The sequence below is a fragment of the Rhinoderma darwinii genome, chromosome 12, assembly GCF_050947455.1.
Source record: "Rhinoderma darwinii isolate aRhiDar2 chromosome 12, aRhiDar2.hap1, whole genome shotgun sequence".
NCBI classification, from domain to species: domain Eukaryota; kingdom Metazoa; phylum Chordata; class Amphibia; order Anura; family Rhinodermatidae; genus Rhinoderma; species Rhinoderma darwinii.
In genome coordinates, this window is record NC_134698.1 from 82,606,757 (window position 1) to 82,633,940 (window position 27,184).

The window sequence follows — 27,184 nt, forward strand, 5'->3', positions numbered from 1 at the left end:
GGCCACTAACAGGCTATTTGACAGCCGCACAGAACATGGTGCCGGCCCGGTTAATGTGCGCGTTGCGACCGTGTCAGGGCCGCTCCGTGTGGCCTTACCCGATAAATGAAACCGCACAAGGCAGATGTGAATGAAGCCCTAAACAGAATTACAATATTTGGAAGGATCACCTTGGAAGCATGAACGAAAGGGGATCACTGAGTGCGGCTGTTCATGTGCCATACCATCGCAGTGTTTAGATTATCCACCCCAGAGTGAGAATATCCCCTTAACCAGAGAAGGATCCTTTGTTTGTTAGGAGGATGTGTGTCATTATTATTGTGAGTGGCTAATATGGGTGGAGACCTCTATTAATAAGGGCAGGAAGCATTTAAAAAATTGTATGAGGAAAATAAATCTGATCGAGAAGTAAAGACGAACATCTAGAGAGGAACTTAGTGGTGGATGACGGAAACCGTGTGCGTGTTATATGTGAGGGGCCGCTGGGTGTATACAGATCTGCATGAGACTCCGGGGCCAAATCTCGTCCCATCCTCGGGGTAACAGATATTGGTGGAGAAACAACAGGTGAGTGGGTGGTTTGGTTTTGTCCTTACTAAATATCGTGCTATTGCTAAAGCAATGGAGAATAAGTTAATATTAAAGGGAAACGAAACGTTTGAAAAAAAAAAAAAAAAAACGATGTATCGGAGCACGGGCTCATAGACTTGTAATTGAGTCCGTCCTCCGATACATTCATTTCCGGAAAAAGCCGAACAGACACGAAGCGGCTGAGCGCTCACACGAGACCTTCTGCAGCTTCGTTCTAGCGATTGGTGGGGGTCTCAGTGCTCGGAACCCCACCAATCAAAACTTCTGACATGTCACTATGACATGTCCGAAGTTTTTCAAACGTTTCCCTACACTTTATTATACATACACATCATAAAAGGTACAAGGCTGCAAGCCAACTACTTGCTGTACAGATGAAAGGGCGGCCAAAAGCGTCAACTGGGCGACCAAAATTAGCACTTCCCATATACAAATGATGGGCACTTTTACCGAGCCCCCCCAGCCAGTCAGAAGCATTAAGAGAACTTGTATAATACCCTAAAGGCCCTTTTACACTGGCCAAATCTCTTGCCCGATAATTGGCCGGTGTAAAAGGGCCTTTAGGGTATCGTATCGTTTTAAAAAACTAAAATATTCTGGTTGTCGGCAGCTCATCTTGATGTGTAAACAGAGAGACGCTCTGCCGACCTGATAATAATGTATGGGGATGAGCGATCGGAGAAACGAGCGCTCGTCCCCATCCATAGCTCCTTGTGCCAGGAGCAAACAAGAGGCCTCGTTGATCGGCGCTCGTTGCACCGGCCAAAATTGGCCAATGTACTTAAGAATCATCGAAAGGGGTCCTTCATTGGGCCCCTATTGGCTCAGTTGGCGCCAAATTCCTGGGTTCACTGGCTACTGGGCAACTTTGTACTCTTGATGTCTAGTTATATGGTTGATGCTGATTTTAGCCATTACGTCACAGGTTTTTAGGCAATGACTACAAAGGTCTGTTAAATTCTATTATTCTGTTCTTCACAGAGACCCCCGAGGGTTAATAATGTTGAGGTGACCAGATCCCTGTGACATGGAGAATGGAACTAAAGACGACCTGGATCCCAACGTCACTTTTTGCAGGATCGACCACGCCATCCATCAGACCCTCTTCCCGGTGGTGTATGTTGCGGTGTTTGTCATTGGTCTCCCAGCAAACTGCTTGTCCTTGTACTACGGCTATCTTCAAATCAAAGCCAAGAACGAGCTGGGGATCTATTTGGTTAACCTAACCCTGGCGGACCTCCTGTATATCTTCTCCTTACCCTTCTGGCTTCAATACGTCCTTCAACATGACAACTGGACTTACAACGAGCTCATGTGTAAGATCTGCGGCATCCTCCTGTATGAAAACATATACATCAGCATTGGGTTCTTGTGTTGCATCTCCGTGGATCGATACCTGGCCCTGGTTCACCCTTTTCGGTTCCACAGGCTTCGGACTATGAAAACCGCTCTCGTGGTTAGTTTGGTCATCTGGGTGAAGGAGATCATGACTAGTTATATCTTCTTTGAACACGGGGAGGTCAGCAAGGACCCCGACAGTCATATCGTCTGCTTTGAACATTATCCCATTAAAAGTTGGGAACACCGGATTAATTATTACCGCTTCTTTGCCGGCTTCCTCTTCCCCATCTTTCTCTTGTTATTTTCTTACTGTCGAATTTTTAAGGTCATTCGCAAGAGCCAAGGGACGCAGATAAAGAGGAAACTTCAGATTAAGCAGCTGGTCTCCAGCACGGTCCTGATTTTTCTGATCTGCTTTGGTCCCTATCACATACTGGTGGTTGTTCGGAGCTTGTTTGAGAAGAATTGTTCATTTGCTTCAAAAATATTCAATGTCTACCACTTCTCGCTGCTGCTTACCAGCTTCAATTGCGTTGCAGATCCTGCGCTCTATTGCTTCGCCAGCGAGAGCACCTACAAGGACTTTGTGAGGTTCAAGGACTCCTGTCTTAGCTGCATAAGCTGCGGGAAGGTTGTACAGAAAGACGCGTACGAGCTGAACTATACGGACGTCTCCAGAGCAGAGACCGGCAAAACGAATCCATCCCCGGCACAAACTGAGGCTTCTGTTCTCTGCAAACAAAAAATATCCAGCGCTGAAAATAAAAATGAAGACGGCTCTGCCCTTCAGGTATAGAGAGATGAGGGGCGGAGGGGACGACAACGGGGCCAATGTACTAATTTTGCTACAAAATAAAATGGAATCGGTATGTAATTTGGCGGCTTAGTTATGGTTTTGTGCTTTTCCCAAATACCGGCAGCTTCTACAGGCATCATCTCAGTGATCTTATCAAATGCACGAAGAAAAAGCAAAAACAGGAATATGTAATAGAGGTTACAGGTGCCATCATAATGTCACTATTTAGACATGCCCCCCCACCCAGTGTCGTAACTACCGCTATAGCGGCTGCTACGGGGCCCACGGCATGAGGGGGGCTGTGCCGCCCTCCATAACTGCCCCCCCCATGCCCGGTGCCGCCGCTTGCGGCCGCCATGGCTGCTACAGCGGTAGCGACCCCACATTCAATAGTATCTGCGTCCTTAGAGCGCAGATAATATTGAAGACTATGGAAGAGCAGGGAGGATAGGGGATACATGTGTGATCGCTGGGGGTCCGACCGTTTGGAACCGAAAGTCCCCTGAAGTGCTCCATGAGCAGCATGGAGAAATGAATGGAGCGCTTGTGCGGATGTGTGACCAGCACTCCATTCATTTCTATTCAGCTTCCGGACACACAAGCCGGACACAGACCCCGGAAGTCCCATGCTTCTCATGGAGCACGTCGGGGGACTTTCGGTCCCTTGTTCACCTGATCGCTGGGGTCCAAATGGTCAGTCCCCCAGCGACACATGTTTTGTGTGACAAATCCTTTAACTAGGGTACAGGTCGGGTTTTTTTTTTTTTATTGTTTTTTTTTGGGGGGGGGTTTGGGGATGTATGGCGCCATCTACAGGAGGGTGGCTGTATGGCGCTATCTACAGGGGGCTATATGGCACTAGCAACAGGGGGGGCTGTATGGCGATATCTACAAGGGGGATGTGGGGGCACTATCTACAAGTGGGTGTGACACTATTTACAGGGAGTGCTATATAGCTATATCTATAAGGGGGCGCTATGTTGCGGAAACTACAGGGGGCCCGGTGTGTGGCACCCGAGGGGAGGGGGCGGCCCAGTCAAAAGTTTGCTATGAGGCCCAGTCTTTCCTAGTTACGCCTCTGCCCCGACCACAGCATGTGATGGGTTAAAAACCCCCATAATCTGATTTTTATTTATAAATTGATGGCATCTCACTTAGCAAAGCAGAACCCTACTCTGGACCGATGAGGAGAAACTACTCCGAACAGCGCGGTCTACAGAAGGGCGTCTTTAGTTTGTCCGATAGTCATGTCCCAAGGCTGTAGGGTCGGACATGGATTACAGGAGAACTATCCATAGAGCAATTTTGCCGGCTTTTTCGCAGGAAGTGTTGCTCTAAAGTTGGGGTACTCAATTAGATTTAGTAAAGATATGTTTACCTGGGTCTGCAGTCAGGGGGAGGTTCGAGGTGAACGCAAACAGTAAAGATTTTGTATCGTTGACGTTTCACAAACTTTGTAGAATTATTTACATCAAGATTTATTATTATTTTCTAGTGGAAAGATCCGAGACCTTTAAACATAGACCCCAAACCAGACCCCAGAATTAATTCAAACTCCAGACCATATCCCTAAAATGTATTAAGATCCCAGACCCCTTCACTTCCAGGCGCCGCCGCACACAAGGTCCTGACCCTTTCTTTTTTGCTGTATATTAAGAGCATAGTAAAGTAATTTATTCTATACAGGCGGATACGGCGTCCATTCGGAGGTATAGGTCAGGAGCTCCTGCTGATAAATATACCTCCGATGTAGAGCTCTATCGTGCTCTTTCCTTAGCAGTTTTGCAGTATATTTGTCATGTTTGTTTTCCACATAGACACTTCTAATAAGTAAACGGGGGCAGTCGATCAAAGCGAAACTGCAGCAAAAGATGCAAGTACAAATATTAATTTCCAGAAATATCCATTTCTAGTAATCTGCCTTAACCTCTTCCTGACATCCACCATATATACACGGCAGAGATCGGCTGGGGGTGTATCAAGCGGGCTGACAGGGGGAGCCTGCACCATAGAATGAGCGTGTCAGCTGTATCTTACAGCTGACACTTCAGGGATCCCGCTTGTTTAACCCCTTAGATGCTGCGGTCACTAGCAACTGCGGCATCTAAGCCGTTTGAATGAGGGGGGGCAGCCCTCTGAGGTGCGAACGCGGTCTGCCAATGGTCGTCATGCCAGCCTGGGGGTCTAATGAAGGCCCTGAGGTCTGCCATCTTTGTACACCTATTAAGCCCTGCTGGAGGCACATGTGTGAATCATGATATACTGCAAAAAATTTCATGTACCCCAATATATCACCATTAGAAACTACAGCTCGCCCTGCAAAATATAAGCCATCAGACCGCTCAATCGATAGAAAAAAAAATAAAATAATGGCTGTCAGAATATGGGGACTTGTAACAAATTTTATTTTTAACAATTATTGTTCTCCTTGTAAAAGTAGTAAAACATAAATAAAAACTATATCAATTTGGTATCGCCGTAACCTGCAGAATAAAGTTAACTTGTCATTTTTACCACACGGTGAACACCGTAAACACGAAACCCAAAAAGCAATAGAATAGTGGTAAAAATAATACAAATAAAAAAGACAGAACCAAACGGGATCTGGCTAGTTCACTTGGAGACTATTCACACGTGACAAGTTTGTTGCAGAAATTTCTGCGACTGTCCCAATCATCCCAATGAGGCTTGCAGAAATCCATGCACCCGCTCCAGAAACAACCGGATTACAACGTGGGACTCCAACATGGTGAGACTTCTTGTTCTGATCGCACACAAAAAACAATCACTTGTGACTTTTTCACCCATAGAGATGCATTGTAGGAGCAACACGATCACAATTTGGGCTTAAAAGGCAATTTTGTGCTACCAAACAGGTAAAAAGAAAAAGACATTGAGACTTTGGCTCATCTTCACCGCACTGATTTTAAAATTAGACAAAACTCTTTAGTGGAGTTACCCTTTAAAATAATAGGACGAGGGATGATAAGAAGGTTTGTCAATAGAAGGGAACAAATTGCCTGAAATGAAACACTCGGATGGCTACAAATTGTTCTTTTTGGGGCCATGTACTGAAATGGTGATTGTTTTTTTGCCTCCTCATTTTGGGCTGGTGTTATAGATACAAAGGTGTAAAGACCAGTCATAAAAAAATAGAATTCCCAGACCACTGGAGGCCATAATGAATGACTCACCACCCCCCCCCCCCCCCATACCCCACCAATGGAATCAAAAAAGTATCTTCCTACAGAGGAAAGATCAGTGCTTGCTGTCGGATATGAAAATCTTACGTATAAGGATGCAAGGAATGCTGGGAAGTTTCCTGTATGAAGTGTTCACAATATAACAGAGCTCAATTACAGACAACTGGACATTCCTTAAAGAGCCTTTACCCGTAAAAGTCAATGAGATCAGTTCCTGGGAAAGCTGTGTACCAACCAATGCAGCCGCTATTATGTAGGGATACGTTTCCAGCTGCATAACTAAGATTTGTCATTCAGGAGCCTGGGAAAGCTGGGTGACTAACCTCTGTGGGAGCTGTAATGGCGGTCGTGTTGCTTTTCGCCATCTTTCCTAGAAACAGAGTGCAAAAAAATAATCCCCAGGATGAGGTTTAATTCACGACTTCATTCTCTTGGGGTCTCCCCATGCTGTGGACTGGTGTGTACATTTCATTTGTTACAGGTCACGGAGCCCATTAACCTTCTTATCCGCATGTCATTATCCTATAGAATCCACCAGTTCCACGTGTCCCATCCCAGTATTTATCTCCATTCTGAACACAGACGAATTTCCTTCGCAAGTTCTGATAGAAACGTGAGAATTTGCCACATTCGTTTCACAGTCACTGAGCAAAAAATCACGTCTGGAGCAACCAGAATATTTTATGGAAAGCAGCAAATGTCACTTCATGGCCCCTGATTTGAGACGGTTTTGGAATTATAAAGAACTTCACCCAATGCTGATGGAGTGAGAGATTTCTACAAATACATCAGTATTGTAAAACATTTCCACAAACCCATACGTACAGTGTATTGTATGTCTGCGCACTGAATAACAATGCTGACGGCGTGATGTACTGGTCTCCCAGCAAAGGACTGTAAGGCTGTGTTCACACAGGGCATATCCGCCTTGTGTGCCGCAGGGAATTCTGGCTGAAAAAAACGTACAATATTGTGGAGCAGTTTTTCGGCCGGAATATCCGCTGCAGAAAACAAAACAAACAATGGATAATTACCATGGCGACGCCTCCCTCCGACTTCCTGTAGCCCTGGGATGATGTTTCAGCTTATGTGACCGCCTGTGATTGGCTGCAGCGGTCACATGGGATGAAATGTCATCTCAGAAGGCCGACCTGGACGAAGAGACACAGACTTCTGGGTAAGTACAAGATTTTTATTTCTGAGTTGCATTTTTTGCGGCGGAATCGCTACGATTCCACTGCACAAACGGCAACATCTGCTATTTGTTGCGGGTTTTACCTCCCCATTGAATTCAATGGGGAAATCCTGCAACAAATAAGAAGCGTTTACGCAAATACAATTGACATGCTGCGGATTTAAAAAAATCAATTTCTGAGTGTTTTTTCCGCTCATCATTTACGCAGCGAGCGGAGGAGATTTGTTCATATCTCATCCACTTTGCTGCTACTGTATTATGCTGCGGATTCTCTGCAACAAAAACCTGCAGTATTTACGCTACGTGTTAACTTACCCGAAGGCTGGATTCACACGAGCGTGTGCGTTTTGCGTGTGCAAAAAACGCTGCATTTTGCGCGTGCAAAAAGTCCGTGCGTCATCAGCACGGCCAAATATAGGACATGTCATGAGTTTCACGCAGCGCATATACGCTGCGTGAAATTCACTGACAGTCTGAACGGCCCCATTCACTAACATAGGTCCCTGCGATGCGCGTGAAAATCACGCGCGTAGCACGCACGTAAAACACGTTCGTGTGAATAAGCCCTTACAGGATCAAATCGGTCACTACAGAACTGCGCTGTCATTCATACTACATAATAGTTGTAAACATACCGGATGGTTTGGGAGTCTCCCAAAATAGTAGGGAATTCCAGGCAGCAAGCAAGCCTCCTGGAAAAGATCTTCGTACCCCCTGCCACCAAAGGGAATGCCGTTACATATGTATTTATACTGCTCAACACAATATAGGAGGTGTCAAACACCAGGTTTTACATCGCCCATCTACTGTATGCCATTAATTCTGTATGAAAAAGACCAAAATGCATTTCACAAAGCAGAAAAAAATACTGAAAATATAAACCAGACATACACTTATGACCAAAAAAAAGAAAGTAGAAGTACCGATCGCATTCTGCAAAAATCCTAAAAAATCTGGTCTACGATCCCCCTGCATTTCAACGCTAATGCTTTATGGTTGTTTGCAGAGGCGTAACTTGAAGCCCCGGGGCCAAACTGCAAAATCTATAAGAGGGCCCCCCCATACCATATATCATTTATAATACAGGTCTCTTCATATGTGGCTGAGGGGCTTGTGGGCCCCCTCAGGCACGACTGCTACCCCTGCACCCCCTATAGCTACGCCCCTGGTTGCTTGATCCTACTGGTTATAAATTGTAATGCTTTATGTATTGCCTTAAACAACAAGGTAAAAGACTCCATAAACACCTATACGAGCGCATCAGTCCATATCATGTCAATGCACCTGTCAATGTTCACTAGGTCAAAACAGAAAATCATGCAACACAGCGTAATGCTCCAAAAATCTGTGACAACCCAAACTACAGAGGATAGTACTACCTCCATAGTTTATGAATATGTAAATATATCTCCCTCCGCGCAGAAAGCTACAGGGACAAGAGTCAGAGCAGCGACCACAAGAACAAAGGATAAATACATGTTTTGGAAGAGATTGTTGACTTTGCTAGCATCGTCGTACTAATAAAAATTCAGTGGCTTCGTAATAAAAATCGGCGTCATTACAGTGCATTCTGGGAGCAGCTACACCAGCGCTACATACAAGAGAGGATGTAAAACAATATTCATAAGTAGCACTTTGCTCTACACACCCGAGTACAATAGATTGGCTTCATTTTAAGTCATTTGTGGTTAATTGTGCATTATTCATCATTTCCAGAAACTTATGTTCCGCCAGCAAGATTTTTTTTTCCAGGAAATTGAGCTCGTTTTTGCTAAGTTTAGCTGTGGCTGAATAGAGGTCTGAATGTTTCCTGCCGCTGGTACATCTTAGCTGCACACAAAAGGGACCACGAAAAGCCAAAATTGTGGGAATCTATTCTACAAAGAGCAAATCTTCTCGCAAACCTCGTGCAAAGCAGGCGAAGGGAATGCCACAAATGCAATGCTGGCTCCTATCTGCTTGGAACGGGTTTCTAATTTGTGTATGAATTCCTTACCTTTTGGAAGATCTCCGCTTTCTGTCCGTTAATGGAAACTCGTACTGATAATGTCCAGCTGACACAGGTGCAAGGCTGATTACAGGGTGACAGAGCTTTCTTTTGTAACGAGCCCCGCAGATGTGTGAATATTTATTTTCAACATAGTAATAAGATATGTGCTCTGCATGCAACATCATGTTTAAAGGATTTTTATTAAGCACAAATTTAGCTTAACGTCAGTCATCCATTGAGATCATCAACTAAAAGAAAGGATTACCTTTAAGGAAAAATATATTTAAACAATGTTTAAATCCCTCTGTGCGTGACAAGCAGCCATGAGTTCCACTCATCACATACCGAGCGTCCAGTCCTGTATGTGACAAAACATGAAGATGCGCTGTCAATATGTGAGGGGATCAACCAATGGGGGTACTGGGAGCTGGGGGTTATAAGGAGAATAGTCAAACAGCCCAGGAAATGTTGTGCTGTGAGAGTGAGGATTGCAACTCAAACTATACAGACTTGCAGGTAATCATTAATTTTAACAGAATTGTATAAAACATATATTCACAGTATCTGCATCTGACCTGGTGACAGCTGGTAAGTTAAACTGTGATCTCCAGAAGCTGCTTGATCATGTCAGAATGGGCGTTATAGAATGGGAGACCATCGACTTCCATGGCCAGATTGCCAGAAACCCCACTGCGGATTCCATGATTTACCAGTATTGCCAGAAGCTTTTCTTCCTGCAGAAACATATTGGACACATGAAGGAAAGAGTTTGCACTTCAAGTAAAAGGGAGAGTTTACTCGGATTACGACACAAGATCAGCGAGTTCCTGTAAGATATCTGCAGTGGTCAGCAACCTTCGGCACTCCAGCTGTTGTGAAACTACAACTCCCAGAATGCACCGACAGCCAAATGCTTTATTATTCCAATCAAAGGCTGTCAGGGCATGCTGGGAATTGTAGTTTCAAAACAGCTGAAGTGCCGGAGGTTGCGGACCCCTGTAGTGTCTTTTAAAACACTTTTCTGACTATTGTAGCAAATAAAAAGAGCAGCCACACCAAGCATAGTGAGAGAATAGGTCTCTGGATAGCACTTGTTACCTTTCTATTCCATGAAGGTCCGATTGGTGGGATGTAACAGGTGGGACACCCACCGATAGCTGCCCAATGACTAATTGGCCAACCAGATACAAAGAATTAAAACAAGACTGTGCAAGAAATTTTAATTGTTAGGAGATGCTAAATAGTTTTGTATATTTGAACAAAAAAAAAAATCTAAATGTTTCAGAAGAAAAAATAAAATAAAAAGGAGAGAAAGTCCAGGACTGCAACTAAATTTACACGATCGCTCTATACTTGAAAAGGAACATTGTGTAGGAAAAGGAGATCGGCCTCATGCACACGACCGTGACCCGCGGCTCGGACAGCTGCGGAGTGTCATCCGCGGGCCGCCCGCAAATCACGGCCGTGCACATTAATTTCAATGAGCCCCGACCACAAAATGTCCTATCTTTTTGCGATCCAGGGTCCCGGGCAATGTACGGACCGTGGAAACCACAGTCGTGTGCATGGGCCCGTAGAAATTAATGGGACCGCGGCTGAATTGCAGCCGAAAAAACACGTTCGTGTGCATAGGGCCATAGACTTAAAATACTAGAAATGAAACTGCTGTACAATTTAAAGAAAATATTACCTTTTGGATTGAGGGAAGTGAGGAAGCCCAGGTCTCTCGCTCTGACAATTTTGGGAATCCAGTTGCCTTTCTCAGGTAACGCTCATGAATTTCACAGCTGTTTAAAAGGTATAAGGCACAGGACACCGCGTAACCTCCCCAGTTAGACACACCTAGGGAATAACAAAGTCAACTTTATCTGACTGGGTGAAGCAAAGAAAAGTAGTTAATAAAACAATTGTTCTGCACGGACATGACCGAAAACATCTACGCTCAGAAGACAAGAATAATGTGGAATTAAATCAACTTAAAATAATGCCGCTTATGAAAACACTAAGTTCATTGAGTCCTGAAATGCAAATCTGTATCATTAGGCAATGGTGCAATCCGTCAGTAAAAGAGCACATGCCATTCAGAAGTCAGGGAAAGCGGAGTGAAAAAAAAGCAGCACTGCAATGAAAGTCTTTGAAGTTGTAACTTGAGAGAAGATGAATCTTTAAACAAAGTCAGAGACTTACTCACCAGCAATCACTGTGAAGTCTGCAGCCACATCGCATGCAATGGTGTCTCCATTTCTAATATACTTCTTCACAGCCTTTTTCACTTTGCCTGTCCCCAACTCATTTCCACCATCTCCAATCCCTGAAAAGTGCAAAAAAACTATATTGTGTTACCTTGGAAAGATCACATCTTGTGGAGCCTCTAGTGGACACACAGCTAATTACACAAAGAGGAGTAATACAATACTATTTGCAAAAATGTTTACATACCAGTTGTGCTGATGCCTGGAATAGTCTGTGCAGCAACAAACAGATCATCGATGGGATCCACTAAGTGCTTGATATTTATTTTCCGTGCATTATAATAATTGCCATCACTTGCCCGTCCTGCCCTTTCTATGGCTACCAAGTGGTCAAACCTTGGAGAGGTGAAAAACGGAAAAAAAATATGAAAACGTTGCTCAGGATTAGTAGAAAATAAGTACAAAGTCTTTTCAAAGTTGCTTAACATTCTCTTGTGTGGAATCCTCTACAATATAGAGACGTTTCTGAGTTATCTTGGTTCCCTATAGCGGTAATAGATGCTGGTTATAACCATTAGTGACCTCCATTTCTAGTCACTGTAGTGCTGCATCCCCGCCCAGATAACCGCCAATGACCGTATATGCACAGTATCCAATAATAACATACTATATGCAATCAATGTACATTATAAAATATATTTATTTGTATAGCGAGATGCATAGAAGTTTTCCTGCTCTGGCTGGGTGGACTATTAAGCCCCAAAATGTGAGGCCCATTTGCTATCGTGGCAACCCTATAGTTATGCCGTCAAAGACATGCAAAACGGGAGGTAGCATTATTTTTTACCGCTAGATCGGTTATAGTTGGAAGTTTGAGCTTTGATAATACAGACGCAACGGAACGTTATTTACCATTATACCGCGTGACTATTACATTTTGCCTATTGCTACTCTTACAGAGCTTGCAGTGGGTGCCAGTCAGTAACTTTTCTCTAACCTGGGTGCAGAGGGGTCTCCATTTTCACAAAGAAATTCCAAAGCAGAATTTGGAGTTTCTCCCTTGTAAGATAACAGCGGTACAGCGGTCTTCAGAACTCCTGGTCAATACAAATAAATTTTTATTTCATTAAATGGGGTTGTCCACTTTAGACATAGAGTCGTTTCCCCAATTCGGACCTCAGCCTTTTGGCCAGTGCGGTTGCCTAACACTTGATTTCCCCTACAGCAAGTCAATAGATGGGTGTGGTGAGTCCTAACAGCGAGACCCCCTCATGTGTTGGTCACATCTGTTTAATTAAAAGATGTTGTCCAAAGTGGACAATCCCTTTAATAATATTATCCAATAGAAGTAAAAACAGTGATTGGCAATGCAAAAACATCAGAAAACCATAAATGTTCATAATATGGGGAAGGCCAATGGCACCCAATCAATTCTTCGAAAAATATCTGAATTACCAGTTTGAGCCACATGCATATTTCACGGCACGTTGCATTAAAAATAAAACCCAAATAATAAAAACACACGTCATACTCTGTCCATTTTCTCTTATCTTGCAGCGCAGTCATATCCTGACTCCTTCCCTCTGTAGGTATTTCCCACCAATTGTGTATTCATAAACCTATAGGAATATACCTTGCGCAATAGCATCCTCCACAATTTTCCTATTCATATCGATAGCATGCTCATCTGTAACTATAGCAACCTTCTTTCCGAGGGCTTGAAACATGGCCGCCATGGCAATGGCTCCAGGAGGTCCATCCGTCTCCTCAGGAGGAACTTGCTGATAGTGGGTGGGGAATCCAGTGGTTATAAGAACGGATTTGGCGTGAGACAGAGACAGGCAGCACTTCAGAAGTTCGTCCTTAATAAGCAAGTTCTTAATCCCTCTGTTACCTGCAAGGAATTGACATTTTCACCATTCTCTTAAATCTGAAAAGTTTTTAAATACATTAATATATTTACTGAATGTTATGAAATGTGGAATCGGTCAGACACTTCTGTCAAGTAGTTAATAAATCCATCCACTTCCTAAAAGGGCATCCAACTTTTTTTAGACTCCTGAAATTGGTAATACACTTTGCGTTTCAAAATACACCCTGACTTAGTTCTGCTCGCACAGCTGAGGGTTTGTTACAAGTGTACAGGCACAGACAATCCTTCGTAAATGAAACAGAGCAACAGTACAAATCTGCCTCCTGTTCTTGACTCCAGGCTGATAGCTCTTTCCTATATGGATACATTGTAATAGGCCCATCAGCTGTGTGAGCAAGACTAGGTCAGGATACATCTTAAGCCTATGGCTTCATTCATTGACAGCAAGCAGAAATTTTGGATTGAAACAAAGTGTATTAGAAAGTTATAGAGCTTTTAATTATACAATGATAACTGGACAACTTTAATTCTTAGTCTATTGTGACCTACAAAACCAAGAGTGATGAGTCTATAAGACAAGACTGTGAGTAGCCACCAATAGGGTAAGTTCACACAGGGCGGATACGCTGCATAAAAGGTACACAGCGTAACCACCCTGTTGCCCACAGGAAATTACGGTCGAAATACTGCACCAAATTCTGGTACAGTTTTTCGATCAGAGTGTCCGCTGCGGAAATCCTGCAATAAAAAACAAAACAAATAAGGGATATACTTACCATGGCGACACGTCCCTCCGACGTCCTGACATTCTGCAGCCCTGGGATGACGTTTCATCACATGACCACTGCAGCCTGTGATTGGCTGCAGCGGTCACATAGGATGGAACGTCATCCCAGGAGGCCGGCCTGGACGAAGAAACACAGAATTCTGGGTAAGTCTAAGATTTAATTTATTTCCTTAGTTGCGATTATTGCGGAGGAATCAAAGCTATTTTGCCGCAAAAATCACAACATCTGCTATATGTTGCGGGTTTTACCCGTCCCATGAATTCAAATGGAGAAAACACGCAACAATAGAGCAGCGATTATGCAAATACAATTGACATGCTGCGGATTAAAAAAACGCACCACAGGTCAATTCATGAGCATTTTTTCCGCTTATCATTTACGCTACGTGTGAACTCGGCCACGAGACAACGGTTTCTCTACATTTGTGTCACCCAATCCATACATGACCAAACTGTCCATTAGAATAGTTTGTTAACCCTTTAGGATTCATCCATTACATAGATTTACCTGGGTCTATGCCAACAATTTCTTCTAAGGATCGGATTTTTTCAGCTATCCGCTGGGAGACAAGGCTGTAATGCAGAGGATCAGAGGAGATTTGAACAACTATTGGCCCTTCCTCGGTGCAAGGGTCTGGAGCGTCTTCGTTTTTAACATCAGTAATAAACATGCAGCCCGGAGAGTGGGTGAAAGCCAAGGGGGATTCTGCAAGAACAAGTGCAATTACACATATTAATCCCTATAAAAAAAAAAAAGGCAGATTTTACCGATCAGACGGTTCTTGGCTGCAGTCCAAAAATATTTTCAAGGGTGACGCTTCCCCGAGCTCATCGTTGGTACAAAATCGGACTTCTCTTTTAGGTTAATATGATTGTAGGGGTCTGTATCAGTTGTTGAAGTTATATTTTTTTCTAGTTTGGGATGCAAAATATTTCTTCAAATTTAAAGAACAAATACATTAATATACATCTATATCTGTAGTAAATTTATCTAAAGTTTGAGTAGGAGCAAATTGTATGCCTTTGTTCAGAACCATATAATGGGCATCAGCTGGTGTCTTTTAACTCAAATTGAAAACTTTATTTTTCTTAAGGTTTCCTTTTGCTTTTTTGATGCCATCATATTTCCTGTTCTTTTTCTCCCTTCTAATTTAACTTTTTTTTTCTTCAACTGTATTTTTATTGAATGGGAGATTAATAGAACCAAAAATAAAAAGAAAGACGTAAAAAATATTGACAAAAGAACAATAGGTAGAACTAAGTGTGTTATAGCAACTATAACCAGTAGAATATACAGAAAGTCACAAGCATAAGATAGCCGGCATCCCAATCCAGCATAATTAGTGTACATTCGATGTGTGAATAGTAATAGCATATCAGGTGGTGTGTAACAGGAGGAATTGAACACGTAAAAAGAAGCACAACATGTAACATAGAAGACGACAAGCAGACAAGCCACAGGACCCAGTCGGAGGGGAGGGGAATGAAAGGGTTCTTAGATAATCCTATTGATCGGGATGAGGTTTAGAGGAGAGGTATCAGTATTTACAGGTGACATGTAATTGAAAATACATCCCATATTTTCAGGAAATCGTCCAGTTTGTCAAAGATCACCGCTGTAAGATGTTCTAATCATCTAATATACTTAAAGTGTAGCTAAACATTTGACAAACTTCTGACATGTCATAGTGACATGTCAGAAGTTTGGATTGGTGGGGGTCCGAGCACTGAGACCCCCCACCAATCACTAGAATGAAGAAGCTGAAGGTCTCGTGTGAGCGCTCAGCCGCTTCGTGTCTGTTCGGCTTTTTCCGGAAAGTCGATGTATCGGAGCACGGGCTCATAGACTTTCTATTGACTCCACACACGATACATTTATTTCCGTAAAAAGCCGAACAGACACGAAGCGGCCGAGCGCTCACACAAGCGCATCAGCTGCTTCGTTCTAGTGATTGGTGGGGGTCTCGGTGCTCGGGCCCCCACCAATCCAAACTTCTGACATGTCACTAGGACGTCAGAAGTTTGTCAAACGTTTAGCTAAACTTTAACTCTAGAGTATAAATCAGCGAGGGTTGGGGGGTTAGTTTGTTTCCATGAGCGGGCTATGAGGCATATGGCATCTGTTAGGATGGGTACGATGAGTGCCAGTGTGGCTTTCTCTAACAGGGTGGGGAAGACATTCTGTGGGTATGAAAGAGGATCTAGTGGTATATCGAATTGGAGGGTGTTGGATATTAGATGTATAACGTTGTCTAATTTTACTTTTTGTTGTGGTCACCCTGTCCCCCAAATGTTTGTCTTCCCTTGGGAGACCTGGGTTGTGGGGTTTCTTTAATTGGTTGGGAAAATTTAGTGGATTCATAGCAGGATGTCAAATGTGTACATAGCCTTTAAATTTGCACTTTATTTATTGCCCCAATTTCTCCCGGTTAGAGGCTTTTTATTAAAAATATCAAATTAAAGATGGGTCTAGGTCGGAGATCCACATCGTGTAAGAAAAATACCTACTGCAACTAACAACGGCTTCCACGCCAGTGACACCACAAGCCCAGAACACCGGCACATCCCCGGGACGCATCTCCACCACATCTCCATAATCAGCCTTCTGGAGATCTTTGATTCCAAGGAAATCTGAAGAGAAGGAATAGAGAAAATTTTAATTCATATGTAGAAAATACACAATGCACTTCTTTACAGTGATGTACAATGGATTCATATATTGTATATTAATTGCCTTAAGAATTATTGATCCTTGTAGATCGGGGCGAATACAATTTGCTTTGTAAGGCGAGTTCTAGTAGCCAAACACTCGCACTCAGAACAACTCGATGGTAAATATTGAATGACACTTATCACTATTTTAGTGGCGCTCAAGGAAAATAAAAGCGTAGTTCTGCGGAAGATGGCGTGACAATGTTTGTGGCTGCTGTTGTGCAGTACTTTTAACAAGATGTAGCAGTTAGTGAAGGGTTAAGGAGGACACTGCATGGGGCACTTCTGACCTGGGGAGCCTATATGCACCGGAGCTCCGTGGTACTTCTTCATGGGGTGTGTAGCAATTACTGCCGCCTCCAGCTTGTCCTGTGGAATAGGTCTCATGGTCACCACAAGATTACAGGAAAATTTGCCTACTTCATAACACCGGACCGCCGTCTGCAGGAGAAACAGTGAAAACGTCAGCGTCTGTGCGGATATAAAAATAAATACTTATGCCTTGTAAGTGATATAAGTGTCAGCGGCATGTCTATAGGGATTGTACAGGGAACCGCTGCAACTTGGACCCTATTCCTGGACAGCCCTTAGACCTTATATGATAAATAAGACAGCAGGACTATGTACGTGGACTTATCCTGCTACACAGAAATATCTCATTATACAAATAACGACTTGGTTTTTATTTGTATATAGATCCTATATATCACATATGGCAGAATGGTAATTTGTCACTTGTTAGGTTGGGGGCCCTGGTAAAGATTTTGCTCCAGAGAATTTCAAGATGTGCCTGTGGTCATTGGATTTTCTATGTATGTCACGAACAATAAATGACACAGAAAACTAATAGTGTTGCTAGGGGCAACACAAAACTAATATATCAAGACCTGTGACTGATATAACGTCATACTTAAAGGGAAATTACACTTCACAGTTTAATTCTACATATAGAGGCAAATTACATAGTCAATACTTGCTTTATTTGTACGGTCACATCATGTCGAATGTCACATGCAGACCTAAATACAGCTGGTTTACTGTTACTAGTGTGCGGTGCATTGTGGGAGCTCGGATAATGTTTACAAAATTAGAGCAAAGCTGCCATTCACATCACGTTTCCTTTTCGACTCCAACTGGTTGGTTTACTGCAAAAAATGTAGGGACCAGCATTGCAGACGACGCTATTCCATACAATAAATTCCAGTAAAAAAACATATACATTAAATGTATACTTTTTTTTTTATACAATGAGTCACTACGGGGGACAGATGACGCTGTATAGCATCCGTCATGGCCTCTATTAAACATATATGTTAAATGGGGGCCATTAGCGTGATGGGAACGAAGCCTAAGCTGTTAGTCACATGTCAGCAGTCAGTTTCCAAGGACAACCAGTGGAGCTGTTAATGCAGCTCCGGATGTGACTGGTGCATAAGATATTAAGCAACAGCACAAAATAAATTATTTGCAAAATTAATCACCATTAAATCAAAAGTGTTTTTTTTTGATAGACACATGGCTGAAGTAACCAATCGAGTAGGCAAAGCAGCCAGACTGTGTGAATGGGGCCGATCACGTTTATTTTCTGTGTTTTTTGATGGTCGACCATAAGGCTCAAATATGGTTATAATACTTTTAACCCAGCCTATGCCAGACGCCAACTTGCTAATACTCAAATCCTACAAACATATTCATTGATTAATTCCTAATATTTTATGCGACCCGGTACCTTGTACATGCTGACGTTCCGTTCCTGCTCCACGTTTCTCACGGGTACCCCCAGCTTCTCCACTGCACTTTCAAAGGAAAAGCTGCAACCTAGGTAGAAAGTCACCATATCCCTCAGCTGTTCTGTATAACTCTCCAGACTGGCAAGGCTCTCCGCGTAGACACCATCTTCATATCTCCGATACAGGAGGCAGTCCGTCCTGCAACATACAGAAGACCCTAAAACCCAAAGCCCTGAGCTAGTGCCGCAGCTGATATCAGTACCACATGTGAATGTTTCTGGGCATATGGGACATAAAGTGGAGTTTTCTGCTCTTCCGGTCAATCATCCCATTGTTGAACACTACAGTCTCCTCAGGCTGAAATGGCTGATAACAGGGAACAATTGATTCTATTAACCTGCACTGAAAAATGGAGATGAGACGGACTGCCGGGGTAATGTTCCTTTTATCCACCCAATAAAATTTTGCATGAAGTGACAGAGGATTTCTTACCGTATATCGGAGTCACCGCTGAGGGGAGGACATTTCCGCTCTCCAGGGCCGCTGCGGTATAACAGGGGAAGAGGGCCACTATTGGCCTGGCAAAATTTCTCAAAATCATCGGCTAAAGACTTGTGCAGGATGACGACGTTAGCCTGGTTATACCCTGAAATACGAACAATAAAACACAAGGTCAAGAACTGCAATTCTGGATGAAATGGGAGATTTAGGTTTCTAGATAATCAGAATTGGATCTTGAAATGACAACATCTTTAAGTTAGATGCAAGGCCGCTAATTATACCTAGATGAATCATTGCAGGTAGTAGGACATTGGACAAAATTCACGAATACACAGAAGTGGTCTGTTCAATTTAACTTAGGCCATGTTCACACTTACATTTTTTTTCTGTCTGCATGGGATCTAAACCGTTTGAAAAGCCCATGAAAATCATCCGTTTTTCAGTCTGTCATGACAGATGGAACTAAGGGTAAGGCTCCATAAGGTGGCACTGACGCGGCTGAACGCCACTCCTGCTCGCTTTTTGGCACTGTAGTCAAATTGCGTGTTAATAGCCGCGTGGCGTTGCAGGTAAAACTACTCTTTACCTGCAAAATCATTAATAGATAAAACACTTTTGCAGGTATCTGACAACCGCGCCGAACAGCAATACTGAAAAACGTATCAAATAACGGTAAAGACGCATGTGGTTTTCGTATGCAGTTTTAACCGAACTTCAACGTCTGAAGTTTACATTGGACAGTGTGAAAATCTGTGGCATTTCCACAACAGAATGGGCATGCGGCAGATTTCAAAATCCACAGCATGCCCTGAATTGCGTGTAGATTTTTTCCGCTACATGTGGATGAGATTTTAAGACACCTGCACACATGTATTGTTCTGTAAATTTGCTACGTCTGAACATACCCTTAGGACGCATTTACACGTTGCGGTCATATAATGTTTTTTGCAGCAATTTTCACACAATCACAACGTTTTCCTGCAATATTGTGGAAGAAAACCTGCAGCAAAAAATTTTGATCTGAGCATATTGCTGGGTTGTAAAGTCATGGATTAAAGGCAAAATGGCACAGAGTGATGAGTGGCAAAAAAAAAAGAAAATGCATTGAAACTGTAATATGTATTCACATGCACAGGTTCTGATCAGGTTTTTAATGCAGTTTTTTAAGCCAAAACCAGGAGTGGATTCAAATAAGGAAGTATCTGTCCATTATACTTTCTCTTTATGATTCACAAAGTGATTGGGCTTAAAAAACTGCATCAAAAGACCTGATCTAAACCCGATCTCTCTCCGGTAAACGCTTCTACTGAAAACTCACCGGTACTTTTTAACATGTAGCTTTCCGGTTACGTTTAGACTTCAGCAAGGAAATAAATGCATCAAGCCTTAAAAACTGCAGCAGTCAATATTGCCGTGTGATAATGGGAATTTATTGTGAATTTATTATACCTGCAGCGTCATCTAGTGGTAAATGTGGATTACTGCACTGTGCTGTAGCAAAAATCAAAAAAATGACCTAAATTCTGCTTATGAATTGTTCTGAAGACTAAAATAATTTAACAGCTGTGACCGCACTCGCCTCAAGCACAACTACACAGCACACGGTTTCATGGATCGTAGTATGACCCGTTATGGGGCTGTCGCATTCAAGAAAGAAGAATACATTTATACCGTGTTCTTTGTAAATAATTAAAGGAAATAGAGCAAAGGTGACAACAACTGGATTTTGGACTCTTCTTCATTCCAGTCACGTTACGCACAGGGGGCGCATTGTGTAATTATGATAAGAATGATCCTTCGTGCCAATACAGATGGCAGCAGACGTTAATTCCTGCTTCGGTGCTATCACTTTAATAAGACCCATTTTAAAAAAAAAAGCTGCTGCAGACACATTTTTGAAATTGTAAATGGTGCAGGGTACGTGTAGGTTTTCGTGAGCTGCTCCAACATATGGTACGGACACCAAATTGCCATACATCTGTGTGACAGAATTTGGTGCACACTTGTTGCCGCCGTGACACAATGTATTAATCTGCCCCCCTGACTTGGTGAGACAGACAGAGGAGCAGTCCCGAGTCCCTGGTGTCCTTGAGAGTAGTCCCAAGTGCTAATCTAGGCGAGACAGTATGTATACATCCCTTATCCGTGAGCTTTCGCAGTCAAGAGTTTAGCTGGTTCAGATCGTCCCATACATAGTACAGCGTGACAGTATTTTGCTTAGTTGTTTGGAAAATGGCTGCATAAGCTGAAGTGATAAACACTTTTCTAAAGCAGAAATGTCTCCACTTCCGTCCCCCTGTAAAGTGTACAGTCCCACTAAGCAGCACCTGCATGTGGCTGAAATGACTCCCACACTGCGGTGAATGGCCACATGATTTTGACTTGCCTGCAATCTCTTGCGCTTCTGGGAAAGTTTTTCAGCTGCGGCCACAGAGCGCCGTGGCAAAAAACGCAATGAAACCCGCTTTCTCTGTCTCCCATTTAGGTCAATGGGAGGTCAGAAACGGAAACGCTGGAAGAGCTTTTTTTCTGCTCGTGGGAATAAGCTGCCTCCGCCTCCCATTGAAACCAATGGGAGGCGATTTTGGTCAGTTTTTGGCGCTGTTTCCAACGCGGTTTCCGCGTCACAAACAGCACCAAAAAAACTCTGTGAACTAGCCCTAAGGCCCCATGCACACTTCCATCACCGTTTTCTCGGACGTTTTTGATGGATCCGTGTGGTTTCCGTGTGTACTCAGTGTCCGGTCCGTGTTTCCGTTTTAAACGGACATTGTGCTTCCATTTCACTTCCGTGTTGCCGCTAAGAAAACGGAAGGTATTGAACTTTTATTTGAACTTGTCACATGTCCCAGTCTGTGAACTTTGGCAAGCCCTGTCGTTGCTAGGGCAACGGATCCGTCAAAAACAGACCCCACGGTCACGGAATCACTGACCAAAGTAGGACATGCTCTTCTTTTGACGGAACGGAACAACGGATCCATCAAAATAACGGAAGTGTGTAAGGGCCTATTGAAATGAATGGCTTCAGGGTGATATCAGTGACAAAAACTGAAGTGGGCATGAGACCTAAGAGTGCGGGGTAGAGTTTCCTCTTTGCTATTGAAATTGTATAAATGCTGCAATATAGCTATAGTGTAATGGTGCATTGTGCCTTTAAGAAGTTTTTGAAGCCAAAACCAGGAGTGGATTCAAATAAGACAAGTAGTATTTGTTTTTCATACTTTCTCTGCCTTTATGATTCACATTTGGTTTTGACTTCAAAAACTGCATTAAAAAAACCTGATAAAAACCTGCATGTACTAGAGCCTCATGCACACGTCAGTATTCTGGTCAGTATTTTACTTCAGTATTTGGAAGCCAAAACCAGTAGTGGAACATAAACAGAGAAAACCCACAATGGAAAGATTTGCACCTCTTCCGTGTTTTGGACCCACTCCTGGTTTTGGCTTCCAAATACTGAAGCAAAATACGGACGTGTGAATGAGGCCTAAGTGTCCATTCAGACATTGCAGTTGAGATGGTGAGGTTAAAACCGCGTCGAAAAACCACATCCGAAACCCACATGCATTTTTACCGCGATTTGGTGCGTTTTCTATGCGGTTACAGTGACACCCATTATTGAGTGTCTGAAGGTTCCCCCAGCGCTATCAACGAATTACCGGGGGGGGGGATAAGTTGTTTAGATGGGACAACCGCATTAATGTAAATGGTTACCTGCAGACATCCCTGATGTATTACGGACATGTATTCGATTCTGTCGTATCAAACCACGAACAGCAGCTGGGATGAGAGACCTCAATGAATTCAGACATACCATGCCAGGCACCTGTCAAGAAACGAACCACAGTCATTACAGATGGCAAATCCAGAGTACGAGCTGATTTTTCTGTCTGCAAGAATGAAGCAATTTTTATTAGACATGTATTGAATTGGCAAAAATGCTGCATTGATTTGGGGGAAGTAATACGGCTTGGGCTCTCCAGCAACACCGCATCACCCATGAGTCGAGGTGAAATCACTGGATTGCAGTGAACACAAAGCAATCCCAATATTTCCATATGGGAAAAAAATGCCCTTTAAGCCAGAACACCACCAGGAAAACCAGCGAGTTGTTTGTTGAGATCAGATGCCAGGCGCTAAGTATGGCAAATGAGCGCACTATTTTCCGCGGCACAAACAAGGACAAGGCAGTACCCAAAAGCATAGCTGGGAGATACAGAAAGCTATCAGCCAGACGGACAACCGGACCCCACCAATAAAATTCTTCTGAAATGCTTGTCTTCTGTATCACGTCTTGCACTGGGGTCAGGCCTTGTAACTGGACATAATAAGGTCAGATTTCCAGCACTGGGATGTAAACAAGAACTGTTCCACCCACTGACAGCAAGCAGAGCTCTTTAAAATTGTGATGAATTAAACCAAAGTATATTAGAAAGATGATCACTTTTACGCTTGACTGGTGGAGCCCTTAATATTTCTTGAAGACCCCACTAATCTCTTAGAAGTAGTAAAGACGACAAGACTTTACACATTGGGTTCGCTGACTATGGTGGCCCTCCGACTGTATGACCCACCTCCGGGACTGACGACACAGGTAAATCCATGACAGGTGACACCTGCAGCGCGACTAACACAGCGAGATCTTGTTCTTCAGATTTTGCTCACTTCGTATCAATTTTTAACTAACTTGTTAAACAGTTATAAGTGTGAGACTTTATAGTGCAGAACGTTTCCATGAAGGACGGTCAGAAATCACATTGGGGAATTTATTGCCCCCTTTTTACCAACACAAACATTTGAGTAAGTAAAAACCGAGGCCTTCATGAATTGGTGAACACAAGAAGCAGCTACAAGTAATTGTTTGCAAATTCCCCCTAGTTGGGGTTCTGTTAAAATCTCAGCAGTGCCAACCAGAGCTCAGCTCCTCCATGCGTGCCAGCGTCTCAACGTAACAATGGTGGCATGAGGGATTCTGCTCCCCCTCCCCCTTTGCTATTGGTGCAAAATACAGGAATGCATAATAGCTTATTACAGTGCAGACAATATTAGGCCTCATTCACCAGTATTTGTAAGGAACGAGTCCAAAAAAAAAAAAAGAAGGACAGGAAACGCTGTGGTCAGAAACTCCAGCAATACGCAGGAAATTCACAGGTAAAAACCGCACCTGCGGTTTTCCCGTTTTGATGCGGTTTTCAGTGCGTTTTCATGCTGTGAGTTTTGGTGACATTTTCCGCGGCACTAGGCAGATACACGTCGCATGTGGAAACGCAAGTTAAGTTGACGTTCTGCGGATTTTAAAAAACGCACCTGAGGTCAATTTCTGTCTCAAAAAATACTGCAGCGCGTACACGAGATTTCCTGGAATCTCATTGACTATGCAGGTTTTGGATTACGCTGCGGACTTGCCGCACGAAAATCAGCGCGGTAAAACCGGCACGTAATATGCATCGTGCGCATTGAGCCTAAGTGTTTTTACTGCGATTTGGTGCGTTTTTCAACCGCTTAGAATGCATTTTCTTTTATACGGTTCTGACTGCACCCTAAGGGGGGGGGGGGGAGTTCACACTGACTATTTTTTCCTGTTTTTGACGTGGAAACCGCGCCAAAACATGCTTGAAATCGCCTCCCATTGATTTCATGCCCTTTCTTTGGGCGTTTCCATCTCTGACCTCCCATCGACATCAATGAGAGGCAGAGAAAGCGGTTTTCGCTGCATTATCTGCCGGCTGCGCTCAATGGCCACGGCTGAGAAAGGCAGCAAAAAACGCGGCACACAGCGTACGTGCAGGTCAAAATCTGCCTCAAAATACCTGACGGAGTTTCGAGGCAGATTTTTCCGCCTGCAAAAAAACCTCAGTGTGAACAGGGCCTATTAGGGTAGATTCAGACAACGAGATCAAGTCACATTTTTTTTTTTTTTTACCACGACTGCTGCAAAAACGAGCAGCACCATCTGAACATACCCTTATAATGTTTTTTCTCCTTTTACGTTTCACTCCTGGTTTGAGCCTAGAAATACTGATGTAAAATACGCCGCAGTAATACAGGCGCCATTCTGTGATTTTTCTATAGCCCTGCCCTCACGGTAACATCATTTCATAGGTCACATACTTTATTTCCATATCTTGCATTATCTTTATGCGTAAATTCACTTCTGATTATTAGTTACTTTGAACGACCTCTGAACTATAAAACGAACCTAGGACTTCGGGTGCATTCACATGTGGCGTAAACATTGTGTATTCTTGTTGCATAAAATTTCTGCAGCGTAAAATTACTCCATTAATCAGATAAAGAAAATCTGCAATTCATACATGGCGCCATTTTGTTCCAATGTGGAAAATCTTTAGGTTGGGCACTTTACGCGTCGCAGATTGAAGAAATTCTGCATCTATAAAGGCTTCAATGTTATTTAAAGCTTCGCACTAAAATCCGTAACACAAATACACAGGTAAAAAAAAAAGGTGAAAAAATATACGCTGTGACTCTTACATCATGTGTGAATTTACCCTTATAATGTTGCCAATGACAAGTCACAGACACAAACAGCAGGAAAAACAAACTCACGATCTTGAACAGCTGAAGGTTCAGTGAAACACGAGAATCCCGAGCAGAAACTGGAGTCCCGAAACAAGGTTCCTAAGGAATATAAGTTCTTAGTATCACAGCGCCACCTAGTGGTGAGAGCAAAACTACTGTTGAGAGGATAATTACACTTTATGTATACTATTAGGCCCTGTGCACACAGTGCAGATAATTTGCTACACGTTCCATGCATTTATTAAGCAAAAACCAGAATTAGATCCAGGAGGCCAGGTCTTTCGACACTGAGCGCCAGTGTTGGTCCACTGTGTTATATCAAGTCCACGGTCAGCGCAGCGTCTGGCAGGACATTCCCAGCACTTCACGCTTCCCTCCGCTGACAGCTTTATGGAGACGCTGATTTCATTTTCCAGCAGGACTTGGCACCTGCCCACACTGCCAAAAGTACCAACACCCGGTGTAATAACCACAGTATCGCTGCCAGCAAACTCAACCGACCTAAACCCCATAGAGAATCTATAGGGTATTGTCAAGAGGAAGATGAGACCCAACAATGCAGACGAGCTGAAGACCGATATCAAAGCAACCTGGGCTTCCATAACACCTCAGCAGTGCCACAGGCTGATCACCCCATGACACGCCGCATTGATAACACCTCAGCAGTGCCAGAGGCTGATCACCTCCATGCCACGCTGCATTGATAACACCTCAGCAGTGCCAGAGGCTGATCACCTCCATGCCACACCGCATCCATAACACGTCAGCAGTGCCAGAGGCTGATCGCCTCCATGCCACGCTGCATTGATAACACCTCAGCAGTGCCACAGGCTGATCGCCTTCATGCCACGCAGCATTGATAACACCTCAGCAGTGCCACAGGCTCATCGCCTCCATGCCACGCTGCATTGATAACACCTCAGCAGTGCCAGAGGCTGATCACCTCCATGCCACGCTGCATTGATAACACCTCAGCAGTGCCACAGGCTGATCGCCTTCATGCCACGCAGCATTGATAACACCTCAGCAGTGCCACAGGCTCATCGCCTCCATGCCACGCTGCATTGATAACACCTCAGCAGTGCCACAGGCTCATCGCCTCCATGCCACGCTGCATTGATAACACCTCAGCAGTGCCAGAGGCTGATCACCTCCATGCCACGCTGCATTGATAACACCTCAGCAGTGCCAGAGGCTGATCACCTCCATGCCACACCGCATCCATAACACGTCAGCAGTGCCAGAGGCTGATCGCCTCCATGCCAAGCCGCATTGATAACACCTCAGCAGTGCCACAGGCTGATCGCCTGCATGCCACGCCACATTGATACCACCTCAGCAGTGCCACAGGCAGACCACCTCCATGCCACACCGCATCCATAACACCTCAGCAGTGCCACAGGCTGATCGCCTCCATGCCACGCCGCATTGATGACACCTCAGCAGTGCCACAGGCAGACCACCTCCATGCCACACCGCATCCATAACACCTCAGCAGTGCCACAGGCTGATCGCCTCCATGCCACGCCGCATTGATGACACCTCAGCCGTGCCACAGGCTGATCGCCTCCATGCCACGCTGCATTGATAACACCTCAGCAGTGCCACAGGCTGATCGTCTCCATGCCACGCCGCATTGATAACACCTCAGCAGTGCCACAGGCTGATCGCCTTCATGCCACGCAGCATTGATAACACCTCAGCAGTGCCACAGGCTCATCGCCTCCATGCCA

General features: G+C 43.9%; 2 protein-coding genes across 14 annotated transcripts in view; one reads left to right on the forward strand and one right to left on the reverse strand.

The window, feature by feature from the left end:
• Positions 1 to 1,576: 1,576 nt before the first annotated feature.
• GPR68 (G protein-coupled receptor 68) lies at positions 1,577 to 2,757 on the forward strand. The gene has a single exon (XM_075843711.1). The coding sequence runs from the start codon at positions 1,619 to 1,621 to the stop codon at positions 2,726 to 2,728; it is 1,110 nt and encodes a 369-aa protein (XP_075699826.1). The 5' UTR covers positions 1,577 to 1,618; the 3' UTR covers positions 2,729 to 2,757.
• A 6,540-nt stretch (positions 2,758 to 9,297) lies between these two features.
• The window catches only part of DGLUCY (D-glutamate cyclase), a 43,373-nt gene continuing 25,486 nt past the window's right edge, over positions 9,298 to 27,184 (reverse strand). For 10 of the 13 annotated variants that reach the window (XM_075844357.1, XM_075844358.1, XM_075844354.1 and 7 more), the window contains 12 exons: positions 22,626 to 22,737; positions 18,903 to 19,056; positions 18,410 to 18,608; positions 16,971 to 17,121; positions 16,477 to 16,599; positions 14,477 to 14,674; positions 12,942 to 13,202; positions 12,306 to 12,405; positions 11,556 to 11,704; positions 11,308 to 11,427; positions 10,807 to 10,958; positions 9,298 to 9,850 (listed from right to left, as the gene is read on the reverse strand). In XM_075844357.1, coding sequence (XP_075700472.1) covers positions 9,710 to 9,850; positions 10,807 to 10,958; positions 11,308 to 11,427; positions 11,556 to 11,704; positions 12,306 to 12,405; positions 12,942 to 13,202; positions 14,477 to 14,674; positions 16,477 to 16,599; positions 16,971 to 17,121; positions 18,410 to 18,608; positions 18,903 to 19,056; positions 22,626 to 22,737 — 1,860 coding nt within the window. In that variant the 3' untranslated portion in view covers positions 9,298 to 9,709. Of the gene's footprint in view, positions 9,851 to 10,806; positions 10,959 to 11,307; positions 11,428 to 11,555; positions 11,705 to 12,305; positions 12,406 to 12,941; positions 13,203 to 14,476; positions 14,675 to 16,476; positions 16,600 to 16,970; positions 17,122 to 18,409; positions 18,609 to 18,902; positions 19,057 to 19,288; positions 19,492 to 22,625; positions 22,738 to 25,478; positions 25,547 to 27,184 lie in introns of those variants that run through there. The other 3 variants (XM_075844350.1, XM_075844360.1, XM_075844363.1) reach the window with 3 other exon arrangements.